Source organism: Capra hircus, chromosome 2, assembly GCF_001704415.2.
Source record: "Capra hircus breed San Clemente chromosome 2, ASM170441v1, whole genome shotgun sequence".
Taxonomy (NCBI): Eukaryota; Metazoa; Chordata; class Mammalia; order Artiodactyla; family Bovidae; genus Capra; species Capra hircus.
In genome coordinates this window covers 99,822,204-99,841,200 of record NC_030809.1, presented here as the reverse complement: position 1 = coordinate 99,841,200, position 18,997 = coordinate 99,822,204, and the positions used below count along the sequence as shown (strand labels likewise).

At 37.3% G+C, this 18,997-nt stretch overlaps 1 protein-coding gene across 2 annotated transcripts in view; it reads left to right on the top strand.

Moving 5' to 3' along the window:
- Nucleotides 1-18,997, top strand: part of PLA2R1 (phospholipase A2 receptor 1) — a 125,303-nt gene that overhangs the window by 47,268 nt on the left and 59,038 nt on the right. For both annotated transcript variants that reach the window (XM_018063574.1, XM_018063573.1), the window contains exons 9-11: nucleotides 2,835-2,933; nucleotides 6,529-6,641; nucleotides 15,098-15,267. In XM_018063574.1, coding sequence (XP_017919063.1) covers nucleotides 2,835-2,933; nucleotides 6,529-6,641; nucleotides 15,098-15,267 — 382 coding nt within the window. The remainder of the gene's footprint in view (nucleotides 1-2,834; nucleotides 2,934-6,528; nucleotides 6,642-15,097; nucleotides 15,268-18,997) is intronic.

The window sequence follows — 18,997 nt, the reverse complement described above, 5'->3', positions numbered from 1 at the left end:
CTGCACGGAGATGAAGGCGTGATCTGATTTACATTGTTTTCTTTTTTTACAAAATTAAAAAGACTTTATTGCAAAATACAAATATTTGAATACATTTAAAATAAGTGTAGATTCATGACAATATTTCACAAATAACTGATTTTACTTAGTGGCTTATACCTAAGCCCTGGCTTTGCAGTCTTTGGTTTGAAGTATCATATATATGATACTTCATATATATCATATATATATATTTTTTTGGCTTGTGGATTCACCTCCTCAGTTGACATCACACTCTTTCTTTTTTTTTTTCAGTTTTATTTATTTTTTACTATACAATATTGTATTGGTTTTGCCATACATTGACATGAATCCGGCATGGGTATACATGTGTTCCCCATCCTGAACCCCCCTCCCACCTCCTTCCCCATGGTTTTCATTTTAAGAGTAACTGTGGCTGCTCCGCAGAGAACTGATTGGTGGTTTAGCCACTAAGTCGTGTCCGACTCTTGCGACCCCGTGGACTGTAGCCAGTCAGGTTCCTCTGTCCATGGAGTTCTCCAGGCAAGAATACTGCAGTGGGTTTCCATTTCCTTCTCCAAGAGATCTTCCTGACCCAGGGATTGAACCGGGTCTCCTGCACTGCAGTTTCTTTACCGTGGGAGCTACCAGGGAAGCCCCAGAGAACTGATCGGAGAAAGATAAAAGGGAAGAAGAAAGGCTGGTTTGGAGGCTCTTCTTGGGTTGAATTAGGGTAGTGAATGTGGAGACAAGAAGGCAGATTCAAGGATCCTCTGTAAGACAGGGATTGTTGCTAGAATAGATGTAGAGGTGAGAGAGAGGTAGGTTTTTGGCTTGAGCACCCACCGTTTTGGTGGATGGTAGCACCATTGACCACTGGGTGAAGATGAAGGGAAGAACCAGGGAGCCAGGAAATTACTCTGATGGTTTTTAAACTCCATTATCTTAACATAAAAGGGTTTCAACACTGTGTGTAACCTCTTTGAAAACTGTGAATTGATGGAAAAATCTTGCTCTTTTCCGCAACATGAATGAAATGGTCCCAGTGACCTTAACATCACACTTATCCTTACTCTAGTCTCTCATTTATCTAAAACCTCTGATTATACAGAATTCATTTAATCTCAAGCTATTTGACGGTGTTTTTCAAAGTATGTTTGGAATAGACTTAATCTCTTTAATCAGATGGCTGCTGAACTCACTGGTAGAGTTTTGGGAGGTAACTGGGATCTGAGCAGTTTATTAAATGTTACTTAAGTAGCTTGACAAAGTGACTGTGCCAGCCAAACATAGGAAATGCCTAAGCACTTATTCTTCTGACACATTCCATTGTTTTTACTTTCAAGGCTGTCACAAATACATGCAGTTACAACGACAGTACTCAGGCAGTGTTTCAGGGTCACGCTTGGTGGAGGCGATGACCTCTCTAAATGTTTGTCTTGGGTCTAACTCTCCTGAAAGCCACTATAGTATTTGAGGTTTTATTGGTTTATTAGTTTTGAGATAATTAAAGATGACCTTAATTTCCTATTGACATTCTCCTTTTTCATTTGACAGACGTGAGTATTTCACTTAGCATATTCACAGAACAGGAGCCCATTTGGACAGAGAAATTATTCTTAAGAGAGAAAAGATAGGTTCTAACATCACTGGATGTGTCAGGACCATGCTGCTGTAAGTGTGGTATTTTGTGGCACCGTTTTAGCAACTCAGTAGCTGCTAAAATAGTAGATACATAAAAAGTAACATTCATTTCTTTGAAGTTGAGCTCAATATGAATGTAATTATTATAATTAACTAGTTACTAAACGTGGCTGATACCTCAATTTGAATCTGCGAGCCTAGGAAACAATTCATTCATCTGTCCTTGAAACAGTTATTAAGCAACTACAGTGTGCCTGACACCATCTTAGAACTGAATGGTTTGCTGGAGACTCCATGGGAATGAGCTACAAAGCTGCTCTTATGGGTTAAGGTGTCGCCTTCCTACGTGGTATGTTTCTGAGGGTCATGGAAGAGGTGTCTATTCACCTAAATCCTTGCATGCCTGAGACACTAAAATTTCAACTGTGTGGTTTTAGTCTAAAGGTCTGATTGGTGTTAAAATAAAAAATCTCTTGACAGAATAAAATTTTAATCAGTTAGCAGTTATTGTATTTCATTATTAATGAAGGATATGAGAACAGCCTTCAGTAGAACTAAGAAAAGACATGCAGGCAGCAGGCTATTACTAAAAGAGGAAATGGAGTTGGGCTTTGGAAAATTCGTGCAGAAGGGTGTCCGGGGTTGAACATGAAGTTCAGCTATGATAATGTTCTCTAAAGTGATTCATGGTGCCTTCCAGGCATTTCCCCAGCATCAGGGAAGCCCCAAAGCATTCAGTTTAACACCTAGAAGTGATCAGAGAGAAGCAGCAGTATTATCAGTTGGTCAGGGAAATAGTTTCATCCAAGTGGTTCTCAAAGTGTGGCCCCCAGACCAGCAGCATCAATATCACCAAAAAACTTGTTAGAAATGCAGATTCTCAGGTCCCACCTAACTTACTGAATGAGACACATGGATCCCAATCATCTGTGTTTTAATAACCCAGGTAATTTTGGTGCACACAAAAGACTGAGAATCACTACCTATCCCATCTTTTAAAAACAAAAACTGAGATCAGCTTAATGTAAAAGCCAAACCTCCCTCTGACATGTCGGGAATCAACCCAAGATCCTAACACATTATGCCATGCTGAAACACGCATTAATCATCTTTTAATCCAAAACAATTAACACTGACTGTCGTCATCAGTAATGGAGCGCATTCATTCACCCTGTATCCTTTTCCCCCAGGAGGGACACTGGAAAGTTAAACATTGCGAAGAAACACTTTTTTACCTTTGTAAGAAAGCAGGCCTTGTCCTTTCTGACACTGAATCTGGCTGTCAAAAGGTAAGAGCTGTGAACACTGCAGGGACTTCATAACTGGAATGATTTCTCCACCATCAAATTAAAGTAAATCTCTTTTTCCTGCCTTGGCTCCCTTTTTCCTCTTTCCCCCTCTCCCTTCCTTCCTGCTTTTCTTCCCTCCTTTTTTTCTGAATGGGCTATTGCAACAAATCAGACAATTATCAGCTAGAACCACTCAAAAGATTTACAGCTCTGTGAAGGATTGTCTTAGCATCCTCTTCTACCCAAGACAAATTTTCTTTTGAGATAAGAAATGGAAATGATCTTGTTCTACCATCTTTACAAACAATGCTGTCATGGGATGCCCTGTCTCACACGTGGCTTTCATTGTCTTCCAATGAAGACTATCAGAGTGAAAGCAAAAGCATTCCTTTAAGTCAGAGTGACCTTCTGCACTCAGAGTCCAGCCTTCGTTTTCACTTTTCTTTAACTTGAATAATTGAATAAAATACAATAACAAAGAGAAATGTATGTTTGCAATTATTATTATAATATTATACATCACATTATATTATTAAAATATATTATTTACTACAAAATATAATATTTATAAACATTACAAATAATAGCTATATTAATAAATATGATAATTTATTAAAAATTTATTTATTATTTATTATTTAAATAATACATTTATTATTATTTATGTGTGTGCTCAGTCGTGTCCAACTTTTTGCAATCCCATGAACTGTAGCTCGCCAGGCTCCTCTGTCCATGGAATTTTCCAGGCAAGAATACTGGAGTGGGTTGCCATTTCCTACTCAAGGGGATCTTCCACCCAGGGCTCAAACTCATGTCTCTTGCATCTCCTGCATTGGCAGGTGTCTTCTTTAACACTGTGCCACTTGGGAAGCGCCCCCCCCTCCATATATTATTTAGGAAAAAGGTAAAAAATACTTTATTATTTTAAGTAATGAACTATTTTTGGTACTTGAACTGTTTTCAGTACTTAAAAAATAAAAACATACTTAATACTTTATGTTTAAACTTTAAAGACAGAAAATAAATGTTTAAACTGTTTTAAATTTCTTAAAGTACATTCAATATTCTGTAGTAAGGTACCAAAAATTTACCTATCAGTGTCCTTAGCACATGTGTTCTCTCTTCCTGTGTGTCTCTGTATCTCTGTCTCCCTCTCACATGCACACACACCTAAAAATTCTGAATTTAACTATTGGAAATTTTTATTCTGTGAATCTCAAAATGTTCACAAATATGGTTCTTATACAGTTCTCTTCTAATTATTTTCTCTTCTAATCCAATTCTAATTAAATGATGACCCATCTCTCCAGAAACTACATTTGATTCATTAATCAATGTATAAGTATATTAATCACTCTTCATACATTAGCTGAACAACACATGTGCCATAGCTGACATGTGACCAAACATTTGTCCTAATGACTACAATTCCTGAATTAGTTATAGCTGATCTCTAATCTCTATCTGATTAGAAATATTGAAAAAAAATCTGTTTTACAATGGCTTTCAAGGCAACTCAACTGTTTAATTTGTGTTAAAAGAGTGATTAACTTCTTACCCGGCAGAAACAATTGATGTTCTGTTTAAACTTTCATACATTGCTTTCCTCTTTCTGACCAACATTACCAATATTTAAGGATTCTGAGTTCAGAGCCAGTTTTTTAATTTTATGGCAAAATTTAATTAATTTCTTTATGTACCTGCCTACAAATACAGTTTTGAAAGTTCTTTTCTTTTAGCTAATTGCTTTAATGCAATTCTTTCAACAGTCAGCACATGCAAAATCACTCATAAAATAAGTCTCGATAATTTCAGAGCAGAAATTTAACGAGATTTTTATTCCCTTCTGAGTTACTTTTAGGGGACTCAGTAATAAAAGCAATTGTTTCAGTACTGTCAACATCATCGTTTCATTTAAAATAAAATGCCACCTCATGGACAAAGGATATTCACAAATACAATCAATTATTCTTCCCACTTTTATTGTGTGGACAAAGGCTTGTGGCAAAGAGTCTTTGTTTTTCTGGTTATTATTATGCCACATTCCACCCCCCTCTCATTTTCTTAGAGCCTGTTCAGTTCTTGGTTGTATTTTGGTTTGTTTATTTTGCTAAGCAGCCTGTGATCTAAAAACCACTAATGAATAAGGAGTACTTTGTCAGAAAGGTCAAATTGTCAGCCTTCCTCCTCCTGTCCTTCCAAATACAAAAGCAGTCTAACCTCCCTGCCCCCACTGGAGTGATCCATGGAGGGGTTCTGGCTGACGCTGTCAATTACTCACATGGATAAGACTGAGAAGTTAAGGGAATGAGTTCTGAGCACAACCTGGCCGGCTAGATGTGACACTGCTGTCTGATCCATACCTCATTTAATAATGTTTTGAACTAAAATAGCTTATTTCTAGAGTAAGATTTTTCCCTCATTTAATGCAAGATTGAGACCTTTACCAAGTAGTATGGCAGAAATCATTTTATATGTGGTTAATATCTGGCAAGCATTGGTGTGACACAGAATGAAGTGTATTTTAAAACTGGTGAATACATAAAAATAGATTGATAGAAGGGATGTGATTTTATAATATTGGAAGAAAATAACTGAAATAGCTTGGTTGAAATATAGAAGACTAATGAATCTGTGTCTCCTGTATCATATACTTTTAAAGAATAAGCCACCCTTCTTCACTCCCAGGACTGAGCCATACACCTTTGTCATTTTTGTCTGGGTGAAAACTTGTTTGCTTTCTCTGTAAATGGATAGCCAATTGATTTAGGAATAATCTTCACCAAAAATGTATTTTAGCCAATATCTATTTAGAAGCTTGATGACCCAGATAAGACCGTCCTGGATTGCACCAAAATTAGATTCCAAACCAGCTTATCCATTAGTCTGACTTTATTTGAGTCCCTAATCTCAGTGAATCTCAGTCGGATAACATAAAATAAGCAATATGCAAGAAACTTTAAAAAAAATACAGTACACTCTTATATAGATCATATGTCCTCTTTGCTCATACTGAGCTCCTGGCTCTATTCTAGGGTTTCTGCTGACTGTGCCTTCCTTTGATTCTCAGAACACCTCCATGGATACTATTATTATCCCTATTTATAGAGGGAAAAACTGAGACATGGAGAGATTAAATAAGGCCACATGGTGGTGGAACCAGAATTCAAATCTATGCATTTTGTCCTCAAAGCCAACACTTCCAACTTTTACCATGCCTCAGGAAATAATTACATGAAATCCTATAAGTCTGAACAGACTGTGTATGCGTGCGTGTGTGTGTGTGTGTGTGTGTGTGTGTGTGTTAGAGAGAGATCTCGCGTGAACGTCCTTTTATTTCCATTTGCTTTTAAGGTTTTGGGCATAAAGATTTTAAATCAGTTCATTAGGCTTTATGAATTAATTAAATAAATATAAAAGTGGCTGTAGCTAATGGCATTACCATTAGAAAGATATCAAAGACATCAAGACAAACATTCAAGTCTTAAGTTTTGAGAGGGTCAGAGAAAAAAGAGGTAAATGAGAATACACTGAAAAATATTTTACTTTTCAACTAAATCAGTTGTGTCTTTAATTTTCCTTTTTCTTGTTTAAGGGATGGGAGAGACACGGTAAATTCTGTTACAAAATTGACACAGTCCTTCGAAGCTTTGACCATGCCTCCAGTGGTTACTACTGTCCTCCTGCGCTTATAACCATTACAAACAGGTAAAATTGAAATTTTCTATCAGAAGCATACTGCTTTTTTGACATAAGGGCTCTTGGAATGATAGAATGTAATCACAATCAGTAACTTATGAAAATCTAAAAGGTACCATGCAATAGAATATTAAATTATTTAAATTATTGATTTAGATGAATTTAAACCATACAATGTTATTCTTAAATTGATTTTTGAGGAACAAATCTTTCCATGAAGATTTATTATCTAGCTTTGCTAATATATTCAGTTGTATGTATATTTTATCTAAGTCCCTATAATAGGCAAGAAATCTGTTATTTAAATATGAAGTATTTTTTAACATAATACATGTATCATGTGGAGTTTTTAATAACAAAAGTAAGTAAAACTGTAGAGGATTTTCAAATGCTTCTCCATTGCTTCTCTGGTCTGTGTTTGCTTAGATTTGGATTTCTCTGTGCACAGATGTCTGTGCAGAGACACTGTGCCCTTTTCACACTCCATACAGTTTGCAACATGCTGCAGAAGAGTAGCAGGAGATAAAAGTACCGACATCAGAAGTGACCTCAGTGTCACTATCAATGCCAGGAGGACAGTGAGAGCTGGGAGACTGACTCCTCCAGGCAGAAGACAGAAGCAAGGCAGAACTCTTCAGTGGTTCCACGGGAAACTATACCCACCAAGCTAGTTAACTTGCTTTTCTACCGAGGTCATTGCCTTTAAAAATATCCGTTGGAGACCAGGAAACAGAACAGCTGATGCTCTGGTTTTATCTAGAGACCCTTCATATGCAGGTCTAAACTCTAGGAGGAATTCTAGGTGCTTTCTCTGTTCACCCCACATGGGAAGTCAACATTCAAAGCCATTAGTCTTTTTTTTTTTCATCTTAAATATTTATTTATTTATTTGACTGCACTGGGTCTTAGTTGCAGCATGTGGGATCTAGTTTCCTGATTAGGGATCAAATCCAGCCCCCCTGCATTGACAGCACAGTCTTAGCTACTGGACCCACCAAGGAAGTCCTTTCTCCTCTCACCTCTTACCTTCTTTCCCAGTCTTCCCTCCAAACAAATGCACAAGAGTGCAGACACACACACACACACACACACACACACACACACACACACACAGCAACAGACTGACTGCATTTGGCAAAATTGCCTGATGAAACATCTGATACTCAGGAGACCCTTTCATGGGGTACAGCACCACCTCTGATGTATCTGTGTTGTTTTTAGTTCTGCTTTTCTCCTTCCCAGAATAGCTACCAAGGCAGAATGAAGTCTTATCCTTAGCCTTGTTCAATCCACCCACAAGTTTATGAGAGAGCCTTGGGCTGAAAGTCCTCCAGCCAGTAGGTCAGCACTGGGCTTTATTCAGGAGCTTGACCAATGAAGTTATGCTCTTTCAATAATTATAGTCAAATGTTTTTCACTGAAGAAAAAGGTCTAATTCTTTCACCTCTTTTTATATCTTATTCTTCCATTTTTGTATCTATCACACACCTGGCACTGTGTTAATTACTTTTCATATGTTATCTGACCATGCAAAAAGTCAACAGTCAAGAGTTTATTAGAAAATTACTTATTGACTATCTATATTAAACACCAGCATGCTATACAAAAACATAAGTAAAAATAAAAGGCACCACTTGCAGGCCAGCAGCTAAAGAGTTTGAACATAGATGCCTGAAACAAGTGAAGAAAGTGAAGTAACGCGATAAATGGATAAACTCAAAGTGAGATTACCGATAACTCACAGTGCTAAAGTAGCCCAAGTAAGGCACAAATCTGTTAGAATCCAAACACTTCATTTTGAATTGAACCTTTTGGGGACCTCATGCAAAGAGCAGAAAGTGTCTGGGAAAAAAACATACTCTGTTTCATTTCCTCCAAATCTGGATACAAGGGTATGCTGTGAATACTATAAATTTTTTCTTTGATAAACTGTATTGAATAGCCAAAGCTAATCTATAGTCCAACCCTAGAGCAGATTCAGATTTGGATGCATTTATTTCCATCCCCTCCTCGACCTCTTAGGCCCCTCATGTGACCTTTCACTGGCACGCCACTCAGTCACCAGTCCGCCCCCCACGTACTACATGTTCATTCCAATGAGCCAGGCCTCCCAGGTAGCTTGCGTGCATGTACACTGCCCTGCAAACGTGTCTATATCCAAAGCAGTGACTCCAACATGGGACATGGGAGTTGAGGAGAGAAAGGGAGGGCCTCATGCTCTTGATTTTTACTCACTGAGACCTTATCAGTTAAGAAATGAAGACCCACGCCACACCGTTCTTTAGTGTTGTTGCCGAGTCTTCGTGGCTGGTGGGCTTTCTCTCGCTGCAGATGGCTGGGGTCACTCTAGCTGCGGTGTGCTCTCCGGCTCTAGAGCGCTGGCTCAGTAGTTGTGATGCACGGGCTTAGTTGCCCTGCGGCCTGTAGGATATTCCCGGATCAGGGATCAAACTTTGTGTCTCCTGCACTGGAACACAGACTCATCCACTGAACCACCAGGGAAGTCCACCATACTGTTGTTTGAATAACAATACACCTTTGAATATTTTTCAACAGCATGTTTTGTCTGAGAAGGTTGGGCAGTAGATGGACTGTCTCCTCTGAGTATCCACTAGCAGCCTGGGTAATCATTTTCTTCCATTACTGATTTCCTGTTTGAGTTAAGACACTCCTGTCACTCACCGGTACCCAAGCTTGTAGTTGCTAATTGATTTTCCACTCTTCTGCACAATTGAGCGACAGATTTGATGGGCACAATTAGAACCACCTGCTACAAATTACGTATTTCTTTTGTTATCGGGCAACTGCTCCTGGTTTAGGACTTTTAACACTTTGTAGAATAGAGAGGGGAAGAAAAATGAATCCTTACTGATGAATAACAGAATTTTATTTGCTTGCTGTTAGAAAAATTTTTGAGGCCTGGCCACTTTGCTTTCAGACAGACCACAGATGCAAAACTTGAGTTCCAAAGTTACCCTGGATAATTGTCTAAATGCATATATATCTAAACCTTGAATCCGTCAGCCATGGAATATTTGTACAAAATAATCCCAAACACATTCGATTTTGAGAATTTTGCCCAAAGTGAGAAATGCTGCAATATCTCATTTTCTCCTAAATTTAAATATGCATTATTTGCAAGCATTTTTACAGTCCTGGCATATTCTTGCAACCACAATATCCTCCAAACACTTTTACAGTTAACTTTTGTGTGTGGCAAAATATACATAATATAAAGCTTTATCAATTTAACCATTTTAAGTGTATGGCTCAGTAGCGTTAAGTACATTCATTTTATTACAGAATCATCACCACCGTCCAGCTCCAGAATATTTTTCATCTTCCCAAACTGAAATTTTATATTCACTAAACACTAACTCCCCATTTCCCCTACCCCAGCCTTTAGCAACCACCATTCCACTTTCTGTCTCTATGAAGTTGACTGCTCTAGTTACCTCATAACTGGAACCACACAGCAGTTATTTTACTTAGCCTAATGCCCCCTGTTGTTGTTTAGTTGCTAAGCTGTGTCTGACTTAGTAACCCCATGGACTGTAGCCCACCAGGCTCCTCTGTCCATAGGATTTCCCAGACAAAGGTAGGAGTGGGTTGACATTTCCTTCTCCGGGGCATCTTCTCAACTCAGGGATCGAACCCATATCTTCTGCATTGCAGGCAGATTCTTAACCACTGAGCCACCAGGGAAACCCATAATGGCTTCTAGGTTGCTCCATATTACAGCACGTGTCAGAATTTTTTCTTTTTGAAGGCTGAAAAACATTCTCTAGTATGTATATTCTACATTTTGTTTGCCCATCCAACCACTGATAGAAAAGAGATGCTTCTATTTTTGACTACTGTCAACAACGCTGCTGTGAATATGGATGTCCAAGTATCACCTAAGTCCCTGCCTTTAATTACTTTGGGTGATACACCCAGAAGTGGGACTTCTGGATCATGTAATAATTCTATGTTTAAGTTTTTGAGGAATACCCATACTGTTTTCCATGGGAGCTTCATTTTACATTCCCACCAGCAATGCACAAGAATTCCAGTTCCTCTACATCCTGACAAAAACTTGTTATTTTCTGTTTTTACATAATAGTCATCCTAATGAGTGTGAAGTAGTATCTCATTGTGGTTTTGATTTGCATTTTCCTAATGATTAGTGATGCTGAGCATCTTTTCATGTGCTTACTGACAGTTTATATCTCCTTTGGAGAACCATCTATTCAAGTCTTTTATTAGTTTTTGAATTAGAGTGTTTGTTTTCTGTCACTGATTTGTAGTTCTTTATATACTCTGGATATTAATTGCTTATCAGATACATAATTTGCAAATTCTTTCTATTTGTGGGTTGCCTTTTAGTCTGTTGAATTGTCCTTTCATATCAAAAGTTTAAATTTTGACTAAGTCCAATTTATTCTTTCTCATTTAGTGGCCTGTGCTTTTCAGTGTTTTATCCAAGAAATTACTGCTATACTCCCTGTCATGAAAAAATTTCCCCTATGTTTTCTTCTAAGAATTTTAGTTTTAGCTCATATCTTTAGGTCTTTGATCTGCTATGTAAATGGTGTAGGCTGAGTCCAGGTACATTATTTTGTAGGTGGATACCCACTTTTCCTAACATTGTTATTGAAAAGACTGTCCTTTCCTCAATGAATGGTCTTGGCAACCTTGTGGAAAATCATTTGACCATACATGCAATGGTTTATTTCTAGATTCTCTATTCTGTTCCATTGCTCTATATGTCTATCTTTATGCCAGTATCACACTGTTTTGATTACTGTACTTTTTAGTAAGTTTTGAAATCAAGAAGTATAAGGTCTCCAACTTTGTTCTTCTTTTTCATGTTTGTTTTTGCTATTTGAAGAGACTGTGTTTGAGATTCTGTATGAATTTTAAGATGGATTTTCTACTTCTGTAAAAGATAAATCAGGATTTTGACAGGATTGCATTCAATCTATAGGTCACCTTGGGTAGAATGGCCATTTTAACAATAAGTCTTCCAAACCACGAAGATGGAATGTCTTTCCATTTATTTGTGTCTTCTTTAATTTTATCATTTTCAGTGTACAAGTCTTTTGCCTCCTTAGTCAAGTTCATTCCCAAATGTTTTATTATTTTTGATGCTGTTATAAATGGAATTGTTCTCCTTTCCATATTTTTCACTGTTAGTATCAATCAATAAAAATGCAACTGATTTTTGTGTGTTGACTTTGTATCCTGCAACTTGCTGAATTCATTGATTAATTTAACAGTTTTCTTTTTGGTAGAATGCAGTTCAATTTCTTTTAAAAAACACATTTTTGTGACTATTTTTTAAATTACACAATAGAAACATTCTCATTGCATTTTTAAATTAAAATTTAATGTTCAGCACCATGAACAACAGATTCTTCTCAAGGTGATGGAAATTTAAGATATACCTTTTTTTTCTTATTTTCATTGGAAATAAACATTTGATTTCTTGCTTTTTTAAGTGGTTGATGGTGAAATTTTGTTCTGATTTTAAGAAGTATTTGCCTACAAAACTTGATTTCATAATTAGGTATATACATAAGCAAAATATTTTATCATTGTCTTTCTAAAGAATAATAATTTTTACTGAATACTCTAAAGATAACTAGTTCAAAAAATATATAAAAATATGTGCACTTGGTTATTTTTTTCTTAAATCATAATATTTGAGTTAACCTCAGTGAAACCAGATAAAAAGTCCAAATATTATTAATCCTTGGAATATTCTCAAATGAAGAATTCTGAAAGAAAGGGCCAGAAAAGACTTTGAAAGGTCATCCACTCTATTACCTAAAGCTAGAGTTTTCACAACCCTGTAAGTGTTTGAAACCAAACAGTGAGTGATAAAGAATGTAAAATGATCTCTGTTTCTTTATCAGTTGGAAACAGACACTCAAGAGACTGCATGCTATTTTTCAGGGTTAATTTCTTAGAGTACATGGTTTAGGAAAAAGATATAGTTGCTGAATTTCCCTATTAACAATCCCATTTTCTAAATTGGACCAGAAAACTAGATTCCTGTTTTTATCTGAAGGTTATGGTGGCTCAGATGGTGAAGAATCTACCTGCAATGCAGGAGACCTGGCTTTGATCCTTGGGTCACTTCTGGTTCTTCCACAGCCTTACCTGGCCCCAGTCTTAGCACCATGGATTCTGGAAGCGGGGGTAAGGACAGAGGCTCGGCCGATAAATGGAGCCTCTTTGGACCAAGATCCTTCCAGAGGCCAATGGAAGTGATGCGCACACAAGCCACCCAAAGGGTCAAGGAGCCAGCAACTTTCAAGCCGCCCAAGATGGATATCCCAGTGATAGAAGGGACAAAACAGCTGCCACAGGCCCACAATCTCAAACCCCGGGACTTGAATGTTCTCACACCCACTGGCTTCTAGAGCTTTCTGTCCTGGGGACCCTGCATCAGGGTATCGAGCCCAGCTCCCTTTTACCTTGGCTCTTCCCTGGTGGCTCAGATGGGAAAAGCCTTTGCCTGCAATGTGGGAGACCTGGGTTCGATCCCTGGGTCAGGAAGATCCCCTGTAGAAGGAAATGGCAACCCACTCCAGTACTTTTGCCTGGATAATTCCATAGTTAGAGGAGCCTGATAGGCTACAGCCCATGGGGTCACAAAGAGCCAGACACAACTGAGCAAATAACACTACTATAGGATTTAATATATGAGTAGTATATGTAACTGCTTAAATGGTATATCTGCCAATTTAAAAAGCAAATTTGTATTGCTTTGAGCAATGATAAATTGTTGTAAAATAGCAAATCAGAGTAGACTAAATGAATCTAAAACAGGGGACCAAAGTAAAGTGTTGTCATCAATAATGATACCAGAGGCCAAGCTTGCAGATACCACTCTCTCTCTCTCTCCATTATCTGATAAATGCTGTGGTACAAGTTAATAGAAGCAGCAGCAATATTCCCTGGGTTTAGGACCAGCACAGTGACTAGTGGTCCTGACCGTAGCCTCCATGGTGCAGAGCCCTTCTGGCCTCCTAGCATTGCAGTTTCAGGCACCATCTGGCATGATAGTAATGCTAGTCTCCCTCGGAAGGGAGAAGGAAAAGCAGATCTTATGTTATGAGGGCATTAACTACTGAAAGTCTAGGAAAAATTACAACAGCATCTAGATGGTATTTACTTTTATATACCTTCTTTTTGAAGCGTATTTTATGTAAGTTTCTGCCACTGCAATCTGATTTAAAAAATAGCTTCAATAAATTCAAGTGTATGCCTTTTAGATTATCAATAGAGTAGCTGCAGAAAATACTAAAGGATACGGTTTGCAAGATGAGTGTCATGGATGCTTGAATCTCTGTTGCTGGTGATGCTTGTAAGGCAGTTAAAAAGTTTGCTTCTCTGTGTTCTTTTCTCTTTCCCTCCTGTTATTTCCCTTGAGACTCCTTTATTCCTGAATGACCCCACTAACTTCCCTTAGCAAGATAAAGATGCACCATAATGAAAAAAAATCTAAAACTGGATGAAAAAGCCTAATTTACTCTCTCCTTCGGTTTACCTTTGGTAATTTCATCAGGCCTTTCCTCTCCCATGACTTGACGGGTCTGGCCGAAAGTTACCATTGTTTGAAAGGTGTTTCCTCAAAACAATATGTGTATTTAAAGTTTTCAAGATAGTTTCCAATTTAGCTTAAAATTTCAATGCTGGTTAAATTTTAATCCATGTTTCTGTCAAGCATGTATACAAATTTTCTAGATTCCGCTCTTGATGCCTTCATGGTGAGGAGGGAGCGGTGCCATCAGTCAGTGAACACTAATTCATTCAGCTGTTTGGGGAAATATAGTGGGTGTACTTCTCTGGATTAGTTCCTAGTGTTTTAAATTTATCTTCAGTGAATAAGCACATCTGAACACATTTGAATAAGCCAATGACTCCATGCGCCTGTGCACAAACGGATTTGGGAGACATAATTGCTACTCCAATTTCTGTTCCATTCTTACCAGGCAAGTGTGGTGAGTGGGTGCAAGTGAACTCTATCAGCAGATGCTCATTCAGAAAAACAGAATATTCTTCCTTCTCCCCCTACCCCCGGAGCCAGCTCCCCACTTCATGCACATTTACAGTGGGTGTGTGCCGTGTGGCCTAATTACACCACAGGGCACAGGTCGCACCAAGAAATGCATTGCTAGCATTCTGGCCTTCCCAAGCCACACTATGAAGCTGGAACTGGACTCTGTTCCTTGAGAGAACTGAGCACCAGCTTTGAGGATCAGATTCTCCTCACTCGTGTATTTCTGGGAATTGCACTTCTGTTTGGCATTTATTAGCCATGTTCGGGGTCTTTGAGTATTTTTCTGTCCCATATTCTAAAGAATTCATGAGAAATGCTTACTCTGGTGCCATTCTGTGCACCTCATTATGTTTTAATGACATTTTTTATTGCCCAGAAACTTACTATAATCATTTCCTTTTCCCCCTTTAAGGTTTGAACAGGCTTTTATTACCAGTTTGATCAGTAGTGTGGTAAAAACGAAGGACACTTATTTTTGGATCGCTCTTCAAGATCAAAATAATACAGGAGAATACACTTGGAAGACGTCAGGGCAGAAGTTGGAGCCGGTCAAGTACACACACTGGAACACACGTCAGCCCCGTGAGTAGAGGGCACCGTCACACCACTTTTCCCTCCTGTTTTCTTTACCCCCGGATTCCATCCACCGTGTGGTCCACCTCCTCTGAGTCTTCCTTAGTGTTTTCTTAAGGCATAAATCAACTAAAACAATTACCACAGGTTCTCAGGGGGTGATATATGGCTGATCGTTTTTAGAAGTATAATCCATATGAGTCATTTGACAAGTTCAAGGTATAAATTCATTGCTCAAGATCACACATGCCTTTATTAGCAGAAGTCCAGTTTCTCCCTCCTAAAATCTCTTCTCCATCCGCCCTCATTGTCTAAGAATCTAGGGGCTTAATCAACCCAGAAAAGTCCTTTATACTTCAAACAGAGTGAATGGGCACATTTGAGCACATCTAATGCATTCACAGTCAATGCCAGGTGACTTTCTTGTGAAATGTTAGTTAGGTAACATTCTTGCTAGTCCATCTCCTCCATGGATTTCTGTGGTACCTCAGCTGGGATTTCAGTTACAGGTCTATTAATTCTTCACTTTCTTATGCTCAGCTCTGGATCCTAAAGTATGAAACTGTACCAGAGAAGCTAATGGTTTTAGCCATAATCTACACTAGAATCAGCCCCTGCAGACCAAGCTTTTAGGTCACTGTGTTAATCTTAGGCCACCAACCTAGATCCAACACACCTTTATCTCAGTGTGAGCCATTTGGATGCCTTGCTCCCTTTCTTGCCTGTGGATTTCCAACAAGCCTACCCCAGACAACAGGCAATAGGTTACCTTCAAATCTGTATCTGGAGGAAATGAGTTAGAGGCCTCAAGCTCTTCCCTGAGGAAAGATAACTATTATTATAATATTATAATAATTGCTATTATATATCAAATATGTAACAAAAATTAGTCAGAGGACTAAATACTAATTAAATGATATTTTTAGAGTGGTTCAAAAACTAAGATCCAAGTATGTTGTCTACAAAAATCCCACTTTAAATATAAAGACACATGTAGATTAAAAGTAAAGGGATAAAGATATTATGCTAACATTAATCAAAAGAAAGTAAAAATAGCTATATTAATTTAACACAGAGCAGACTTCAGAACAAGAAATGTTTCCAGGGATAAAAATGGACACTACATAAAGATAAAGGAGTCAGCACTAAAGAAGACATAACAGTCCTTAATGTGTATGTACTTAACAATAGAATAGCAAAATATATGAGGGAAAACTGATGAAACTGTAAGGAGAAATAGGTGAATCTACTATTATGGTTGGATATGTTAGCACCCCTCTGTTAGAAATGGATGGATCCAACAGACAGAAAATCAGTAAGGACAAAGTTGAAATGAACAGCACCATCAATCACCTAGATATGATTGATATCTATAGACTGCTTCATCCAACAACAGCAACAGCAGATTACACATTCTTCTTAAACTGACATGGAACGTTTGCTAAGACAGACTGCATTCTAGGCCATAAAACACATCTTAACAAATTTAAAAGAATAGAAGTTGTACAATGTCTCTTAGTTCACATGAAATTAAACTATAAACAAATAACAGAAAGGTATCTGAGAAAATTCCAAAATATTTGGAGATTAAGCAACACTTAATTAAATGAAAATACATTTGTGAGATGCAGAGAAAGCAGGGCTTAGAGAGAAATTTATAACACTGAATGAATATATCAGAAAAGAAGAAATATTTAAAATCAGTAACCTGATTTTCCACCTTAGGAAACTACAGAAAAAGAGCATATTAAATCCAAAGTAAGTAGAAGAACAGAAAAATAAGAATTAGAGCAGAAATCAATGAAATTGAATACAGAAAATCGATAAAATCAAAGAAACCTGATTCTTTGAAAATAACAATGAAATTTATAAGCCTCTAACCAGTTTCACTAAGCGAGAGGATACACAAATTACTAATGTCATAAATGAATAAAGGGACATCACTATAGATCCCACAGACATTAAAAGGATTTTAGAAAGGAATGTTGTGAGCAACTATATCCATAAATTTGACAACTTAGGTGAAATTTACCAATTCTTTTAAAGATATAATCTGCCAAAATCCACAAAAGAAGAAATGGACTATCTGAATAAGACTATATCTATTAAGAAATTGAATCAGTAATTCATAAACTTCCAAAACAGAAAGCAGCAGGCTCATATGGGCTCAGCTAGTGAATTCTACCAAACATTTTAAGTGAGAAATTATACCAGTTCTCTACAACCTCTTCTAGAAGTTAGAAGCAGAGAGACTACTCTATAACTCATTGTATGAGGTCAACATTACCCTACACCAAAGTCAGAAAAAGACACTACAAGAAAACTACAGACCAATGTATCTCATGAACGTAAACACAAAAATCTGTAACCAAATATTAACAAATTGACTTAAAAATGTATAAAGAGAATTCATACACTTCAATCAAGTGGAATTTATCCCAGGTATACAAAGCTGGTTCAACATTTAAAAACCTATTAATGTTTTCCATTGCATCAACAAAAGGAAAATCACATGATCATATCAACAGATGCAAAAAAAGCATCTGACAAAATTCAGTACCCATTCATGTTAAAAACTATTAGCAAACAAGGAATTGATGGGAACTTCTCCAACTCGATAAAGAACATCTACAGAAAACCCAGATATCATACTTAATGGTGAAAAACTAGAAGCTTCCCTACTAAGATCAAGAACAAGGCAAAGATGTCCCTTATCAACTCTCTTTTAAACATTGTACTAGAAGTTCTAACTAATGCAATAAGACAAGAAAAGCAAATGAAAGTATACAGACTGGAAAGAAGGAAATAAAACTTTGTTTACAGATGACATGATTGTTTATGTAGAAAATTAGGATTAAAAATTCCTCTAGCTAATAATCAATTATAGCAAGATTGCAGGATACAGGATTAACGTACAAAAGTCAATTGCTTTTCTGTATAGCAGCAGTGAAAAGAGGAATTTTAAATTAAAAACATATTACATTAGCACCCCTCAAAATGAAATTTCTAGGTATAAATCTAACAATATGTATAAGATCTATAGAGGAAAACTACAAACTTAATGACAGAAATCAAAAAGAAATTAGTAAATAGAGAGTCCATGTTCATAAACAGAAAGGCTCAATATTGTCACGATGTCAGTTCTACACAAATTGACCTATAGACTCAAGGCCGTTCCAATAAAAAAAGCAGCAAGTTATTTTGTGGGTACTGACAAACTGGTTCTAAAGTTTATATGGAGAGGCAAAACACCCAGAATAGCCAACTCAGTATTGAAGGAGAACAAAGTCAAACAATTGACACTATCTGACTTCAAAAGTTATTATAAATCTATAATAATTAAGACAATGTGTGTGTGTATGTTTAGTCACTGAGTCATGTCCAACTCTTTGTGACCCCATGAACTGTTGCTCTGCTGTCCATGAGAGTCTCCAGGCAAGAATACTGGAGTGGGTAGCCATTGTCTTCTCTAGGGGAGCTTCCTGACCCAGAGATCAAACCCAGGTCTCCTGCACTGCAGGCATGTTCTTTACCATCTGAGCCACCTGGAAAGCCCAATTAACACAATATAGTGTGGCAAAAAAAGAAATATAAATCAATAAAACAGGATAAAGAACTCAGAAATAGATTGACACAGAATAGTCAACTGATCTTTGAAGAAGAAGCAAAAACAATACAATGGGAAAAACTCTTTTTGACAAATGGTGCTTAGGCAGTTGGATATCCACATGTCAAAAAA